Source organism: Diabrotica virgifera, chromosome 6 (genome assembly GCF_917563875.1).
Source record: "Diabrotica virgifera virgifera chromosome 6, PGI_DIABVI_V3a".
Lineage (NCBI taxonomy): Eukaryota > Metazoa > Arthropoda > Insecta > Coleoptera > Chrysomelidae > Diabrotica > Diabrotica virgifera.
The window spans coordinates 241015578-241032513 of record NC_065448.1 but is presented as its reverse complement, the minus strand read 5'-3'; the positions used below and the strand labels follow the sequence as shown (position 1 = coordinate 241032513).

At 32.3% G+C, this 16936-nt stretch overlaps 1 protein-coding gene across 1 annotated transcript in view; it reads left to right on the top strand.

The window, feature by feature from the left end:
• LOC126887426 (AT-rich interactive domain-containing protein 4A) overlaps positions 1–16936 on the top strand; it is an 83692-nt gene that overhangs the window by 44958 nt on the left and 21798 nt on the right. The window contains exons 12-15 of the mRNA XM_050654952.1: positions 1486–1903; positions 9338–9591; positions 11000–11305; positions 15487–15936. Coding sequence (XP_050510909.1) covers positions 1486–1903; positions 9338–9591; positions 11000–11305; positions 15487–15936 — 1428 coding nt within the window. The remainder of the gene's footprint in view (positions 1–1485; positions 1904–9337; positions 9592–10999; positions 11306–15486; positions 15937–16936) is intronic.

Genomic DNA, 16936 nt, shown 5'->3' with positions numbered 1-16936 from the left:
TTTCATTGTCTAGTACAGGGGTGGCCAAGCTTCTTAATAGTCCGAGCCACTTTTCACAAGTTGAAGTTTTTCGCGAGCCGCAATAAAATACTTATTCAAAAAGTATCTATGTATAGAAGGTATTTACAATTTTTTTAACAGAACTTTTACTTACTGAAAACCGAAATACAATTACGAAATATTTAAACTTAATTACATTTTTGTTTTCCTTCTTTTGATAATTCTTTAGAATTTGGTGATTAATATGTGACTTCTCAGTAATTCTTTTAGATGCTGGTTAGGTAATATTGATCGGTGTTAGGATTTCACGAATTATAAAATGGAATAAAATGGTCCACACAAGTACGTTGTTCCTAATATGGAAATAATTCGACAAGAATTCTTTTTTAGGGTACCTTCTTGGATTCTGGTACAAATTTCCAAAATTCGGTATTCGGCGTCGACTTATAGTTTTATTTTCGAGCTTGATCTTCTTGCGTCTCTATTAATTTTAATTCTCCAGATGTTGTTTGGGTCATATATTGGTAATAATAAAAAATTCACCTTATGAACTATGTTCTTTTCAAATGAATTCGGAAAAAAATGAAGAAACGATTTAACATATTTTAAGTCTTCAAATCTATTTTGGAGTTCGGTCAATATTCCTTCCGGCTTTTTTATATACCTACTCGTTAAGTTTTTCTAGTATAATATGGTAAAATTTTTTTTCTAAGTCGAGTAAAATGACTTAAATGCAAAGTGTGTACCTAATACAAATTACAAATTACATCTGTAGCAAGAGTTATACAAAAATCGGTCTGGATTCGGTTGATTACTGACTTTTACATTGTGCCACTCTTATGTAATGTTCGTTAGCGCAGTTTTCGATGTGTCATATCATTGTTATCTTGGATGGAAATGGAATTTGTTACAAAGTCTTTCATGTTTGTTGTCAGTAAATTAAAAGACATTTTGAAACACATATTATGGAACGATAATAATTTTTTAAAATCATATCTAATACAAAATTGAAAGATAACTCGGGTACAATCGAGAACCACAAGTAATCCTTCAAAGAGTCGCATGTGGCTCGCGAGCCGCAGTTTGCCACCCCTGGTCTAGTATATTCTATACCTGTATTTTTAAAATTGCTGTATACATTACGAATTAAATGAATTCTTTTGGTTGTTATTTTGTAATACTTACTATTATCATGTTTCATTGTTTTGTTTCTCTCATTTTCTAAACAAGGTACTGCTTTATTGTCAAATTTAAAAACGTATTAGAAAGTTGCCGCCTACCTGCGCAATTAACAAAACGCGCAACCCATAAAACAAAAGCAGCCAATCGTATTGAATAGATTAATAGATAAAAAATACGAATCTTTCTACCTGGTGGTTAGTTAGTGTTTTGATCGTGAATGTGACACTTGAATTTTTAAGCGATTCAGTTTACGATTCCAGTGTTTTATTGAACTAAATAATGTCTTCCGTTTTTCGTTTCCAGCCTATATCTTTGAGGAAAGATGAATCCGACGATTCAGACAACGAAGACGAAGAAGAAACAGTGATCGAAATGTCGCCCCCTAAAGAGGAAGAAGATCCGTTCGATAAACTCGTCGTATCTCCCAGTTTTAATTTGATTAAAACAAGCGATAAAGTAATCGAAAACAAGGAAAAAGTCGTCAGGAATATTTCTGATGACTCTTTGAGTCTCTTCAGAGATCTTCCACCAGATGCTTCGGATGATTATAGTGGTGATATGGAGTTGTCAGATTGTGAATCGCAGACTCAGATTTTTACGACCAGTCCCGAAAAAATGGCTCGAGTGGAAAGTATATTCGGGGATAGTAATTTTTCGAAACCATCTCCAGATCAAAATACTTTGGATTTAGAGTTTTCGTCATTAGGCAAAACAGATGAGGGTAAGTTATTTTTTATAAAGATACTATTATTAATATTATTAGTAGATTTGCTGTTATAACCACGTATTTTGTCTTTTTGGGTAAATTAACATGTTAAATTTTCTGGCGGTTATATTAAATTGGTGCAGCATACGTTGTCAATAATCTTCACCTTGAGAGATTAGTATTGCTTCGTCTGCATAGCAGATTATTTTAAATTGTTGTTCTTCCATTTGATATCATTTTTAAGTTATTTTTTATTATTTCATCCATGATCAGATTGAACAATAGAGGACTCAGGAAATCCCCCTGTCTTATCCCATTGCCAGCTTCAATTGGGCCAGTTAGTTCTTCTTCTACTTTTACTGTGTTGTTGTGGCAGATATTTTCTATCGTTTTAATTATTCCTAGAGGTATATCTCTTGCGTACAATAAATGAATAATGTCTTTTAATTTTACCCTGTCAAATGCTTTTCTAAGGTCTACGAAACATAAATATGCCGGTTTCACAGTATATAGAGGTTCCCCGGTTTTTTGTATTTTAATGATTTCTCTTGAATTTGCCGCATTACAAATTAAGCGTCAGTGCATGATCTTCCCAACCAAAAACCTTGTTGTTCTTCTACTAATGTTATAATTTCATTCAGTTTGCTTATTATCACTGTGATTGTTAATTTTAATGTGATGTTTATACAGGGTGTCTCGAAAAGATTGGTCATAAATTATACCACATATTCTGGGGTCAAAAATAGTTCGATTGAACCTAGCTTACCTTAGTACAAATGTGCTCATAAAAAAAGTTACAGCCCTTTGAAGTTACAAAATGAAAATCGATTTTTTTCAATATATCGAAAACTATTAGAGATTTTTTATTGAAGATGAACATGTATCATTCTTATGGCAGGAACTAGGAACATCTTTAAACAAAATTATAGTGAAATTTGTTCACAATTTTATGGGGGTTTTGTTCCATTAAACCCCCCCAAACTTTTGTGTACGTTCCCATTAATTCATTATTGTGGTACCATTAGTTAAACACATCGTTTTTAAAACATTTTTGCCTCTTAGTATTTTTTCGATAAGCCAGTTTTTATCGAGATGCGGCTTCTTTTTTAATATATTTACATAAAAATTTTATGGGGTGTTTTGTTCCTTTTGTTTCCCCCAAATGTTTGTGTACGTTCCAATTAAACTATTATTGTGGTACCATTAGTTAAACACAGTGTTTTTAAAACTTTTTTGCCTCTTAGTCTCTTTTTGATAAGTCACATTCTATCGAGATGTGGCTTCTTTTTCAAAATATACCTAAAAATGTAAATTATAAATAAATTTTCAGATTATTACCAGATCTCTATAATAATATTCAAAATGTCTCGATAAACACTGGCTTATCGAAAAAGTACTAAGAGGCAAAAAAAGTTTTAAAAACATTGTATTTAACTAATGATGCCACAATAATAATTTAATTGGAACGTACACAAAAGTTTGGAGGGATCTAAGGGAACAAAACCCCATACAATTTTTATGGGGTGCACCACTTTAATTTTTTTTAACATGTTGCTGCCATAAGAATTGTACATGTCCATTTTCAATAAAAAATCTCTAAGAATTTTCGATATATGAAAAAAAATCGATTTTCATTTTGTAACTTCAAAGGGCTTTAACTTTTTTGTGTGCACTATTGTATGTAGGTAAGTGAGGTTCAATCAACCTATTTTTGACCCCAGAATCTGTGGTATAATTTATGACGAATCTTTTCGAGACACCCTGTATATTAATTCCTCTATAATTCTCCGGGTCCGATTTGTCTCTCTTGTTGAAGAGAGGTATTAGGGTACTTGATCTACATTCTTGTGCTATTCTGTTTTGTTCTATTATTTTTTGGATTAATTTTTTGGCAGATCTTGTCCTCCATACTTTAGGAGTGCATTCGATATTTTGTCATCTCTTGGTGATGTTCTATTTTTTGATTTCCTTAATACTTCTATTACCTTCCCCTCCTCGATCTTTATTTTTCTGTTCGTCCTCACTTCAGGTGTTGGTGGTTCATTATCATTTAACGGTATACGTTAAAAAAAATGCATTTTCTCATCTTCCCATGGAGCAATTTTCTTCATTCTTTTTTTGTTCCCAAGTAACTCGAGTAGAGCCATCTAACTAACGTATTACTAAATGTCAAACTTGCTTTTGTTTTGTTATAATAGATTAATTTATTTATAAGAAAAGCAAACTACATATTTTTTCCAGTGGTAGACTTTTTTTAGATAACCTTACTACAAGTGTACCTTTTAACGTTAAAAACACAAATATTCTCATTTGGAAGCTGTATAATTATTTAAACAATCTTTATTTAAACAAATTAAAAATTTTTGTTATAATAAATTAATTTATTATAACAAAACAAAAGCAACTTTGACATTTAATAATGCGTTATAGATGGCTCTACTCGAGTTACTTGGGAACAAAAAAAGAATGAAGAAAATTGCTCCATGGGAAGCCGAGAAAATGCATTTTTTAACGTATACCGATTTTTAGAGATTACATTTTCTCCAACCTAATTTTTGATTGGAATTTTGCTATTTTTGGCATTTTTCACTCGTAATATCGATCATTTTTCGTGATGGTTCGAAAATTATGATCCTATTGTTTATATCTTTGCCGTAAATGCCGGTCAACTTTGACTGGTTGTATCTCACTTACCACTCATCACAATTAAACGTTTTTTCTTTTAAAAGAAGCCTCCCGTCGCTTTTTTCCAATTCCGTTTTCATGATTTAATTTAATTTAATATTTCCCGAGATATTCTATTTGTTTATAAGCCAAAAAATTGTTTATAATTTTAAAATATTCCTGAGGCCGCTTAAATAGTCCAATTTCAATTCTGTAAAGTACATTAGATAGGTGCAGTGTCTTTTTATACAAAAATCATAATTATTCTTATGTATCATAATTATTGTGGTTATTATAGCGACCGTAAATTTTTAATTAAGAAATCAATTATTGCTAAACTGTTCATTCAATTTCCATAGGCTTCTGGAATTATAATCTATACGAAAGGAGCTTTTATATTATCAAGTTTTTTAATTATTGATAAACAATTACTTATCTACAATTTTAGTTGAAAATTAAAGACTTTGTTGGAAAACTCCGCATTTTCCGGGAAACATTTTCAGTAGTAATTGCACAAGAGCTCTGAAATTATTGAATTTTTCCCGAGTGACACTTTGACAGTTTTAATTTCACGAGCCGAAGGCGAGTGAAATTATGTCAAAGTGTCACGAGAGCAAAAATTTTATATTAATTTCAGAGGTCGAGTGCAATTTGTTGCGATTATTTCATGAATAAAACTGTTCAAAACCAAAATTTTATTGTAACTTATTTATGTAAGTACCATTAAACGCACAGTTTTTATAAATATTTGACGATTGAAAGCCATCACTTTTATAATTTTTAAAACATTAATTGTCATTAATGTCACTGAATGTATTTTTTCATAGCAACGAAGGGCATCTGACGTAATATGCTTAACCACGGGAGATTATAAAAAATTATCACCTTAATTTACATCTCTGTAGCTTTCTATTGGTCAGAATATCCTATGAATGAAATAATCGTCGAAATAAATCGGGAAAAACACAATAAGTCTCTATGCAGAATTTAATTACGTTGAATTTTTATTTGGGTGCTTTTGGTGTAAAGTTAAAATCTTTGGAGTCATAGCAAAAATTGAAAAAACACGATTTTCGGGCGCCATTTTGTTTATAAAAAAAGTAGCACACTATCTGCGGACTTTGCATACCTATATTATTAATATATGCAATCATAAGATTCGATTCCAGCAATAAAATTGCTGGTAAATAACTTTTCCCAAAAAAGGCCTGTTCTCCGATAATCTACCCAGACTATTTATCTTTTTTTATGTTAATATTCTGTTGCTGCGTTAATTATGTTTTCTTTTTCCCAGCATTCCTCGATGCTATCATTTTCTAATATTTCATTCTCAGCAATCTTCTTTGATGTTCTTTTTCTGTATTCCTTGGATTCTATATTTAGTCCTTCAACTCCGATTTTTGTTTGTGTTGGTGCTGCTCTCTTGGGTATGGAGTATTTCTTCACACCCATGTCAAAGATGATTATTATTATACATACTTGGCTTTGGTCGTTACCTACATCTGGTGAGTTGAGGCATCTTACTTTGATTATATTTTATGTATATCTCTGTCGGTTACAACATCATCTATCGTAGCATCTGATCATTGTCCACGGGTGTTATTGAATGTAGCATATTTGTGTTGGTCTTTGTGGTCAAAAAATGTGTTCTTTATTCTAAGTTCGTCATTCTTGCAGAAGTTTATCATCAGTTATCCATTTTCGTTTTTAACATTCTTATTATGTTTTTACTTAATTCCGTGTATTAATTCCATGTATTACTTGGTTGCCTATTCGAGCGTTAAGATCCCCAAGTATTCTCATCTTCCCTCTAACTTGATCTACTACTTATTGCAATTCGTCATAAAATATTTTCCTTATTTGAGGCTTGTTATTTTCTGGGCCGTATACTCATGATGTTCAGGTCTTCCTTTTCTATTCTTCTTTATGCTGTTACTACCCTTTCTGATGTAATTTTGGTATCTTTGGTGTATTAGTAACGCTACACCTTCTTTGGCCCTGTTTTCTTTTGCTACTCCACTGTAGATTTGTATACAGGGTGTTTCATTAATAATTATCCATATAGGAACTGGAGAAACCTTAGCACAAAATGCGAAGATTTAACCTAAAACACTTAAAAATAATATATGGTTCCTTACTGAGTTACAGGGTGTTTTATTTAAAAATTTAAAAACTACTTCTGCTCAGCATTTTAAAACTATTCGACGTATCCTTTTCATACTTGGCAGGAAGTATAGGTATTGTACAAACTACTAAATTATGTTTATAAACGTTTCTGTCTATTACCACAGGCGTACGACGGGGGAAAGTGAATGGTTTACCCTTTCCAAATTCTACGCCACTGGCGGAATTGCTATTTTAGTTCAATTATTGGATTCTCCAATACTTTCTATGAATATAATATACTCTTCATTCGTAATGATAAAGTCATTAGTTTTCGAGATCCTTGAAGTTAAAAATGAAACGACACGGTTATTTTGATTAATGTATGGTGTCGCTTCATTTTTAATTTCAAATAACTCGAAAACTAATAATTTTATCGTTACGAATGAAGAGTATATTATTTACATAAGAAGTATTGAAAATCAAAAAATTACACTAAAATAGCAATTTAGTCAGTGGCGTAGAATTTGGGAAGGGTCAACCAGCCACTATCCCCTGTCGAACACCTCTGGTAGTAGCTAGAAACGTTTATTTATCTTAATTTAGTAGGGTGTACAGTACCTACACTTTCTGCCAAGTATGATAAGGATACGCCAAATAGTTTTTAAGTACTGGGTACAAATAATTTTTAAATTTTAATCATATGAATCATATTATAAAGTAATCAAAACAACTGTGCCGTTTCATATTTAACTTAAAATATCTCGAAAACTAATGACTTTATCGTTAATAATGAGGAGTATATTATTTACGTAGAAAGTTTAGGAGAATCTAAAAATGGCACTAAAATAGTAATTCCTCCAGTGGCCTAGAATTTGAGAAGTGTCAACCATTCATTATCCCCTATCGTACGCCTCTGGTAGTAGCTAGAAACGTTTGTTTATCATAATTTACTAGGGTGTATAGTAGTCGCACTTTCTGCCAAGTATGAAAAGGATACGTCGAATAGTTTTAAAATGCTGAGCAAAAATAGTTTTCAAATTTTTAGATAAAACACCCTGTAACTCTGTAAGGAACCACATTTTACTTAAGGCTATGGGTACATAATTCGCAAATATTTTACGTGTATCCCTACTTTTTCTGTCTTTACACGGCAAATTACGTGTAGTAAAATTCACACTGGTGTGGATATGTAAACATTACTAGAATGTCATTCTACTTGAAAATGTCATAATTAATTTAAAGAGATGGCTTTTGAATGTTCTTGGATAACTGTTATTTTTATAATTGCAAATTATTAATTCAGTTAATAAATGTAATAATTTTTTCACTAACTATGTTTTCAGTGATTGTAATAATTTATTTGTACAACAAAAACTAATAATCAATCGAGAAAAGAGGAAAAGTGTTAAAGTGATTTTTTAATAATATGTTTTATGTTTTAATAATATGAAAGACTAAATTATTACCGAGGGCCGAAAGTCCCTTAGAATAAATAAAAAGTTTATTTTGAATGAGATATTTGAATTTAAAAATCACACTAAATTTTCTCTTAGTTTTTTCACCCCTGTAACTTATTAAAATAAACATTGTAGAAGTTCTCAGGGACTTTCGGCCCTCGCTAATAACGTAATCTTTCATTCTGCGTTTAAATTTTTCCAAAATACTTATTAGTTTTCTCAGGATTTGAAAAAAATGAATCCCCATTTGAATAGCATTGCAGCCGAAAATACGTTCCGATCCTCTTAAGTGTATTAGGTTAAATCTTCGTATTTTGTGCTAATAGGTCTGGATCCCTCGTATGAAAAAAAGTTGATTAATAGCAAGCTGAAAATTTGTTAATAGCTTAAGGTTGTCTAGTCTGACAAACTTTGATATATGGGAACAGTGGAACAGGGGAAGTTTTAATTGTGGAACAGGTTAAAAATTTGGAACGGTCAGACCACGAAAACGGCACATGCATTTTGTCCGACAGAACAGACTGAAACTCTCCGAACAGAGATTAAACTCTCATGCAAAAATCAGACTGTTATTTATCACCAAATGGGCGTTTTAATGAGTGGAACATGTAGAATATGTCAAATGACAGGAATTATGACAGGTGATAAATAGCAGTCTGATTTTTGCATGAGAGTTTAATCTCTGTTCGGAGAGTTTAAGTCTGTTCTGTCGGACAAAATAAATGTGCCGTTTTCGTGGTCTGACCGTTCCAAATTTTTAACCTGTTCCACAATTAAAACTGCCCCTGTTACAGTGTTCCCATATATCAAAGTTTATTCGACTAGACACCCTTAAGCTATTAACAAATTTTCAGCTTGCTATTAATCAACTTTTTTTTTATACGCGGGATCCAGACCTATAAGGTTTCTCCAGTTACTATATGGACAATTATTAATGAAACACCCTGTATATGCACCTAATTTTGAGTTTCCTTTTCCTTTCTTTTTGTTTTGTATTTTTTTCTTATTTTGTTTCTTATTTCTATTGAGCGCATATATCTATTTGTTTTTCGTTCAGCACTTGAGTTATTTCTTGGTCTCTAGTGTTGAGCGATCTGATATTCCCTGTGCTGTGGTTATTCTCATCTGGGTTTTGGATGTTTCGTGTCCCTTATTTCTTGACAAGTTCTTGTATCTGTACATATATTTATTTGTATAACTCTAAAGTAAATTAAAATTGTAGGAGGAGCTTCTTATCCTTCAGATGAAGATTCCATAAGAGAACAAATCCAGAGAGTTATCGCTCAAAGCTCTTCCACTGATGACGACAGTAATGATGCTGTAACTCTTCCGCCATCTACAGTTAGTTTCCAGATAAAAAAGAAGGACACTGAACCCCTGACTACAATGTCAAGTATTTTAGGAATTAGTGTATGCGAACCCGTCCCGAAGGGTGAACCTGAAGAAGTTGTTAAAGAGGAAGAGCCAAAGAAAGAGGTAAGTAAAATTTGGGCACTACGAAAATAATATATTTTTTTTTACTACAAATATACGCTGACGTCATTCAAGATTTCATGACTTTTTGGCATTGCCAAAACATTGGAATATGAAACATGAAGAGAAATATCTATATTTCACAAATGTGGCCTCGAGGTAACAAAATACAAAAAACTCAAAGAAGTACTACAAAGTTTTTTTTATTAAAAAGATCAATAAAATTGGACGCGTTTCGGCTTAGTAAGAGCCATCATCAGCATATAAGTACAGGAACACAAACATCAAGAACTGACCAGAACATGAAGGAGGAAGAATCAACTAGTTTAAAAGACACATATTACTGCACAAACATTCTTTGGTTTTGCTGTTAAGCGATTTTAACATTGTATTATAAATAAAAAAAGTAATTGTGTAAGGACATCTTCATGTGGAGGAACCATCTTGCAGTTAGCACTTTTTTATTTATAATACAATGTTAAAATCGCTTAACAGCAAAACCAAAGAATGTTTGTGCAGTAATATTTGTCTTTTAAACTAGTTGATTGTACCTCCTTCCTGTTCTGGTCAGTTCTTGGTGTTTGTGTTCCTGTACTTATATGCTGATGATGGCTCTTACTGAGCCGAAACGCGTCCAATTTTACTGATATTTTTAATAAAAAAAACTTTGTGGTACTTCTTCGAGTTTTTGTACTTTATTGGAATATGACTTTTCATCATGGCCATGTTTCTTGTACAGTGAAAAGCTAGGCATCATTACTTGTCAGAGATATTTTCTTTGTTCATGTTTACTGTACAAATAATTAATGATGTCAATTGCTTTTCATTACTTGAAGAAGAATTATTATTTTAATTTTACAAATTCATACTTTGTCATATCAATTTACTATTTTAGTTGGGGATAAGCCACAAAATTGACTTATTACTTTCTTACATTACTAGATCGTTTATAACTCTTACTTAGATGGAATAAGGTCTTAAAGGCGCAAAATTTCGGCTCCAATGCTTTCTAAATGCATTCATTTTTTTCGAATCCTGAAAAAACTAATAAGTATTTTTGAAAAATTGAAACGCACCTTATTACCGAGGGTCGAAAGTCCCTGAAAACTTCTATAATGTTTATTTTAATAAGTTACAGGGGTGCAAAAAGAGAAAATTTGGTGTGATTTTTAATTTCAAATATCTCATTAAAAATAAACTTTTTGTTTATTCTATGGGACTTTTGGCCCTCGGTAATAAAGCAGTCTTTCATTCTGCGTTTAAATTTTTCAGAAATACTTATTAGTTTTCTCAGAATTCGAAAAAATGAATGCATTTAAAAAGCATTTTAGTCGAAATTTTGCGCCTATCCCCTTAAATCGAACGTTTTATCTGATTTTATTGTCGAAGTTACCCTACAAATGTTTTATAGGTTGTTTCGACGGTCATTCCTGAAGTTGTTGAAGAAAAACCTCCTGTTGTAGAAAAACAACAAACCACATCTCCAATACTACAAGAAACTGATAGTCCATTACTCGAATCGACAGTATCTCAACAGCCCGTATCCAACGTTAAGTTGGAGGAAACTACTAAAGAAATAAGTACTGTAAAAACTGGAACAAAAATTATTGATTCCATTATTCAAAAATTCAATGCAATTAAAAAAGAAACCGCAGGCAAATCTTCACCGAAAAGGGAACCTGAACAAAAGGAAGAAATTAAAGAAAAACTTGAAACTGTGAGTATTTTTGTTATTGATGTTATAAAGGAAAAGTCAAACAATAAGGGTTGCACGTAATTTTCCCCTTGTTGTCATATTCTAAATTTGAAAAAATATATAGGGAATAATCAGATTTTTTTGACATGCCATTCCTATTACAACCAACATTTCATTGGTTAGAATTAATGACGAGTGTACATAATATTGGAGGTTAAATATAATGTCAAAATATTGTTTTCAAATTATAATCTGGGAAGACGAAAAACAACGGTCTATCAACGATATATTATTGTTTTCATATAATTCAATGAAAATATCCAACAATTTGAATCAAAATGAAATCGAGAAACTAAAATATCAGAATTTAGTGTGTAGAAAATTTCATAGGACAGTTTATATTTTAACCAACTTCACATCTATAAACAAAAATCTTACATAAAAATTGTAGTACAGATTTTCTTTCAGATTATTTTCAGATACACTTTGTTTCAGTCTTAAAGACAAACAGAAACAGTATAGCCGGTAGCTGCTGTGGTAAATAGATATATACAGGGTGGGGCATTAGTGTGACAAAGTCCAATTACTCGTTTGTCGTAAGAGATACGAAAAAAAGTTATTTAGGTAAAAGTTGGGACACTGATAGGACAATAATCTAAAAATATTTTCAAATATACAGCGGCGCTCGTATTGACAGGGTGACACAAACTTATGTTTTTTTTAAATGGAACACCCTGTATATTTTTACATTTTTGGATTCTCCTCAATGTTTTCTTTCTTAAAATATATGGTTTTGTAATATTATACGAGGTAATTTAAAAGTTAATTACGTTTTTTTTTGTTAATTTTGTAGCAACATCTACACCCTGTAGAATTGTAGTGATTTGACATCAAATATTCTATTTATATTCAAACGATTTTTAATATAGTCTACTACTGTTAGTCATTAACAATATAGCGAAATGTTTAATTTTAGTATACAGGGTGGGTCGAAACTCGGAATGAGTATTTTCTGAGTTTTCTTAAATGGAACACCCTGTATTTTAGTATTGTACTGAAATGATATTTTATGGTACTTTTTTATTTCTTAAGCATTCCCTATACCTAAGTGCTTTAATTTGTAAGTTATTCGTGATTCTTTAAGCCAAACATTAATTGCAAGAAAAATTACGTGAAATTTTATTAGGTGAGCGTGCAAATATCCAATCAAAAATAATTTTTCGAAAAAAAAAAATACATAGTAATCTAGCCTGATCCTTAATTTATTAATATTAGATGAGATATCCAAATACGTTCGTAGTTAAGGTTGTTGGTGCTTAAAATATTAATCAAACATACAAAATTCTCCCTAGTTGGCTATGACACAAAATTTGCTTAAACATTTGACATTATACTATTTATATAGTTCCAGTTGATTTGTTACCATTACTAATATGAATTTTTCTAATGAGGAACTGATTAGAATGGCTTTGTGCTAGGAGAGTATAAAAAAAATGAGCTACTTGCAATAAAAATTTATGATCAGTAATTCCCTGATAGACGACAACCAAAATAAGAAACTTTTGAAAGTACATACATACTAAAACGGTTTCAACAGACTAGATACTTAGATTGTAAGAACGGTTGTACTAATATGCAGATCCTCAGTGACACTAAGGATTACATTTAATTCCTGTTTTCTTCACTTACAATAGTTTTTGTTCGATCAGATTTATCATAATCTAAGTGCCCAGTCCGTTGAAACCGTTCTAGTATATTTTTAAACGTTTCTCTTAGCTGTCGTCTATCAGGGAATTTCTGATGAAATATTCTTATTGTTAGTAGCACGTTTTTGTTATACTCCATTAGCACAAAAATCTTATCAGTTCCTCATTAGAAAAATTCATATTAGTAATGGTAACAAAGCAACTGGAACTATAAAAATAGTATGTCAAATTTTTAAGGAAATATAGTGTCATATCCGACTAAGTAGAATAATGTATGTTTTTATTAATATTTTGCGCACCAACAATCTTAACTACGAATTTATTTGGACATCTCATCCAATATTAATAAAGTAAGGATCAGGCTAGATTATAATGTATTTTTTTATCGAAAAATTATTTTTGATTGAATATTTTCACGGTCACCTAATAAAATTTCACGTAATTTTTCTTGCAATTAATGTTTGGCTTAAAGAATCACGAATAACTTACAAATTAAATCACTTAGGTATAGGGAATGCTTAAGAAATAAAAAAGTAGCATACAATTTCATTTCATTACAATACTAAAATACAGGGTGTTCCATTTAAGAAAACTAAGAAAATACTCATTCCGAGTTTCGACCAACCCTGTATACTAAAATTTAACATTTCGCTATACTGTTAATATTTAACAATAGTAGACTATATTAAAAATCGTTTGAACATAAAATAAAAATTTGATGTCAAATCACTACAATTCTACAGGGTGTAAATATTGCTACGAAATTGACAAAAAAAACGTAATTATCTTTTAAACTACCTCGTATAATATTACAAAACCATATATTTTAAGAATGGAAACATTGAAGAGAATCCAAAAATGTAAAAATATACAGGGTGTTCCGTTTAAAAAAACAAGTTTGTGTCACTCTGTCAACACGCACGCCCCTGTATATTTGAAAATATTTTTAAATTATGATCCTCTCAGTGCCCCAACTTTTACCTAAATAACTTTTTTCGTATCTCTTACGACAAACGAGTAATTGGACTTTGTCATACTAATGCCCCTTCTTCTTCTTCAAATGCAAATCCACTAATGGATGTTGGCGATCACATTTTCCATTAACTCTCTGTTTCTTGCAATGTGGATCAGTGATTGTATGTCGGTAATCCCTGTCCATTGCCTTATGTTTCGGAGCCAGGACATTTTCTTGCGTCCTATTCCTCTCTTGCCTTCAATTTTACCCTGGATTATAAGTTGAAGGAACTGGTATTTTTCGTTTCGCATGATGTGACCCAAATACGCCGTTTTTCTTTTCTTGATGTTTTCGAAAAGCTGACGTTCTTGGTTGATTCTTTTAAGGACATCCACATTTGTGACTTTCGCCGTCCATGGTATCTTTAGGATACGGCGATAAAGCCACATTTCGAAGGCTTCTAATCTGTTTATATCCCTCGTTTTGAGTGTCCAGTCCTCTATGCCATATAGCAGCACCGACCACACGTAGCATTTAGTAAACCTTAGTCTCAGTGTAAGGTCGAACTTGAGCAGCTCAGTACCTTCCTGAATTTTACGAAAGCTTGTCGAGCTTGCTCAATGCGACATTTTACTTCCCTGTCCGATGCCCAGTCTTCAAAAAGCCACGTTCCTAGGTATTTGAATTTGCTCACTCTCTCAATGGACTTAGTATTCAGTGTTATGGTGGAGTTTTCAAATGCATCCAAGTTTCTGGAGATGATCATGAATTTGGTCTTTTTGGTATTAATCTCTAATCCCATTCGCTTACTGTATTCTCCGATTATAGTGACAAGTTGTTGAAGATCTGCTATGTTGTCGCAAATTAAGACAGCATCATCAGCATATCGTATGTTGTTGATTAATACTCCATTCACTTTGATTCCCATCTCTGCATCTTCCAAAGACTCTTGAAATATGGCTTCCGAATAAATGTTAAATAAAAGAGGGGAAAGCACACATCCCTGCCGAACACCCCTTTTTATATGTATGGATTTGGATATAGAATTGTCTATTTTTAATTGTGCTGCCTGATACCAGTACAAGTTTTCAATGCATCTTATGTCTTTTTGGTCTATATCAAGCTTCTTGAGGATCTGCATTAACTTGTGATGTTGGACACGATCAAACGCTTTCTCGTAGTCTAGAAAGCACAAGAATACGTCCTTCCTCTGATCGTAACAATTTTGGACCAACACCTGTGTTGCTACTATTGCTTCTCTTGTTCCCAAACCTTGCCTAAACCCAAACTGAGAATCACTTATGTCCCATTCACATTTTTTGTATAATCTTTGATGTAGTATTTTTAAGAATATTTTTAAAGTGTGACTCATCAGGCTAATGCCCCACCCTGTCTTTTTTCAACAGCGCTTTCCTGCTAAACTGACAGTAGCGAAAAAACTAGTTATAAGTATCTGACTTGCACGCCTAATTGTTTGAATTGGACGCATATTTACTTTTTGCCACAATTTAAAATTTTATGTAAATTATTTGTCATTTTAGCCTCGTTCTCCTGTTAAAGACGAAGCTAAATTCGAACCTGAAGAACCTAAATATTCTCCAGAACAAAAACAAGAACTGCCAGAGCCAATGGTAGAGGACAAAGAAGAAGAAGACGATGAAGAAATGGAGGAGGAAGAGGAAAATCCGTCGTCTGCTGCGGAGGAAAATTCGAAGATAAGTTCGTCGATGAATAAATCCGATACACCTGATTCGAAAAAGAGGAAGAAAGTACTTAGTAGAGCATTTATTGAGGATAGTGAAACTGACAGTAGCGATTCTGAACAGTTGGTAATAGCTAGGTCAGATGAGGACTCTCAGACAATGTCAGTGGATATTAAGTTGCGACCAGATCCGAAAGAAAGTGATAGTAGTAATATGTTTAACCAGCTTCAGACCACCGACGATTCACAGTCACGGGAGGATATTGAATTTAACTTTGATATTAAAAAGGTATGTGTAATGTTACGTTAACTTTATTTACTTTTTCTAAAAATTCCAAAATCGCTAGGGTCATTCGTAATATAAGATTCCCTACGCCGTTAATAAAGAATGTGACGTGCTGAAAGAAATCTGGCAACACCGTCTTACACATCATCTCTCCTTCTCTCTTAGCTCACAGTTTCGACACGCTGCATTGCTCAGTGTCGGCCTAGCAGCCTTTGAATATGAAGTTCCTGGTCGCTGTTGACGCCATTGTGAAATTCATTCTGTGATACGTTTTTTAAATGTAAAATGGATTTCACCTATCGTTAAGGTGCCATCCGCTACGGAGGTTGGCAGTCATCATAGCTATTTTAATTTTTGAGGCAGTGGCTCTAAATAGTTGTTTTGAGCTGCATACAAACCAATCTCAGGTTCTTCAGCCATGAAATTCTTCTTCTTCCGATGCTTCTTATGTCATCTACCTTTAATTGCATTATGAGTCGCAGGATGCCATACTTCTCGCCCCGCATCACATGTCCAAGGTGCTGTTACTTTCTTTCTTTAATTATAAGTTCAACTTCCTTCTCTTTACCTAGATTTCTCAGTAGTTCGTTCATTGTTCGTAACTCTATCTACATAGGAAACCCTCATAATTCTTCTATAGATCCACATTTCAAAGGCGTTAAATACTCTCAAAAATCTCATTGTCTCTAGATTTAACGTCCGTGATTCCACTTCATAGTATAGTACACTGTATACGTAACATACGCGTACTTTAAGAGCTAATGTTAAATCTTTGCTAAAAGGATTTGCTTTTTCATTTTCATAAAATTAGAACGTGATTTTTTGTTTCTGACTTTGATTTCTGCAGTGTAGTCATTATTTTCTGTTATAAGTGTTCCTAGGTAACTGTACTTTTTTACCCTTCCGATCTGCTGGCCCGCTACTATCAAGATTTCGTTAGTATTATGGTTGTTGTTACTAATTTTCATAAACTTCGTCTTTTTGATATTGAGAGTCTGTACTC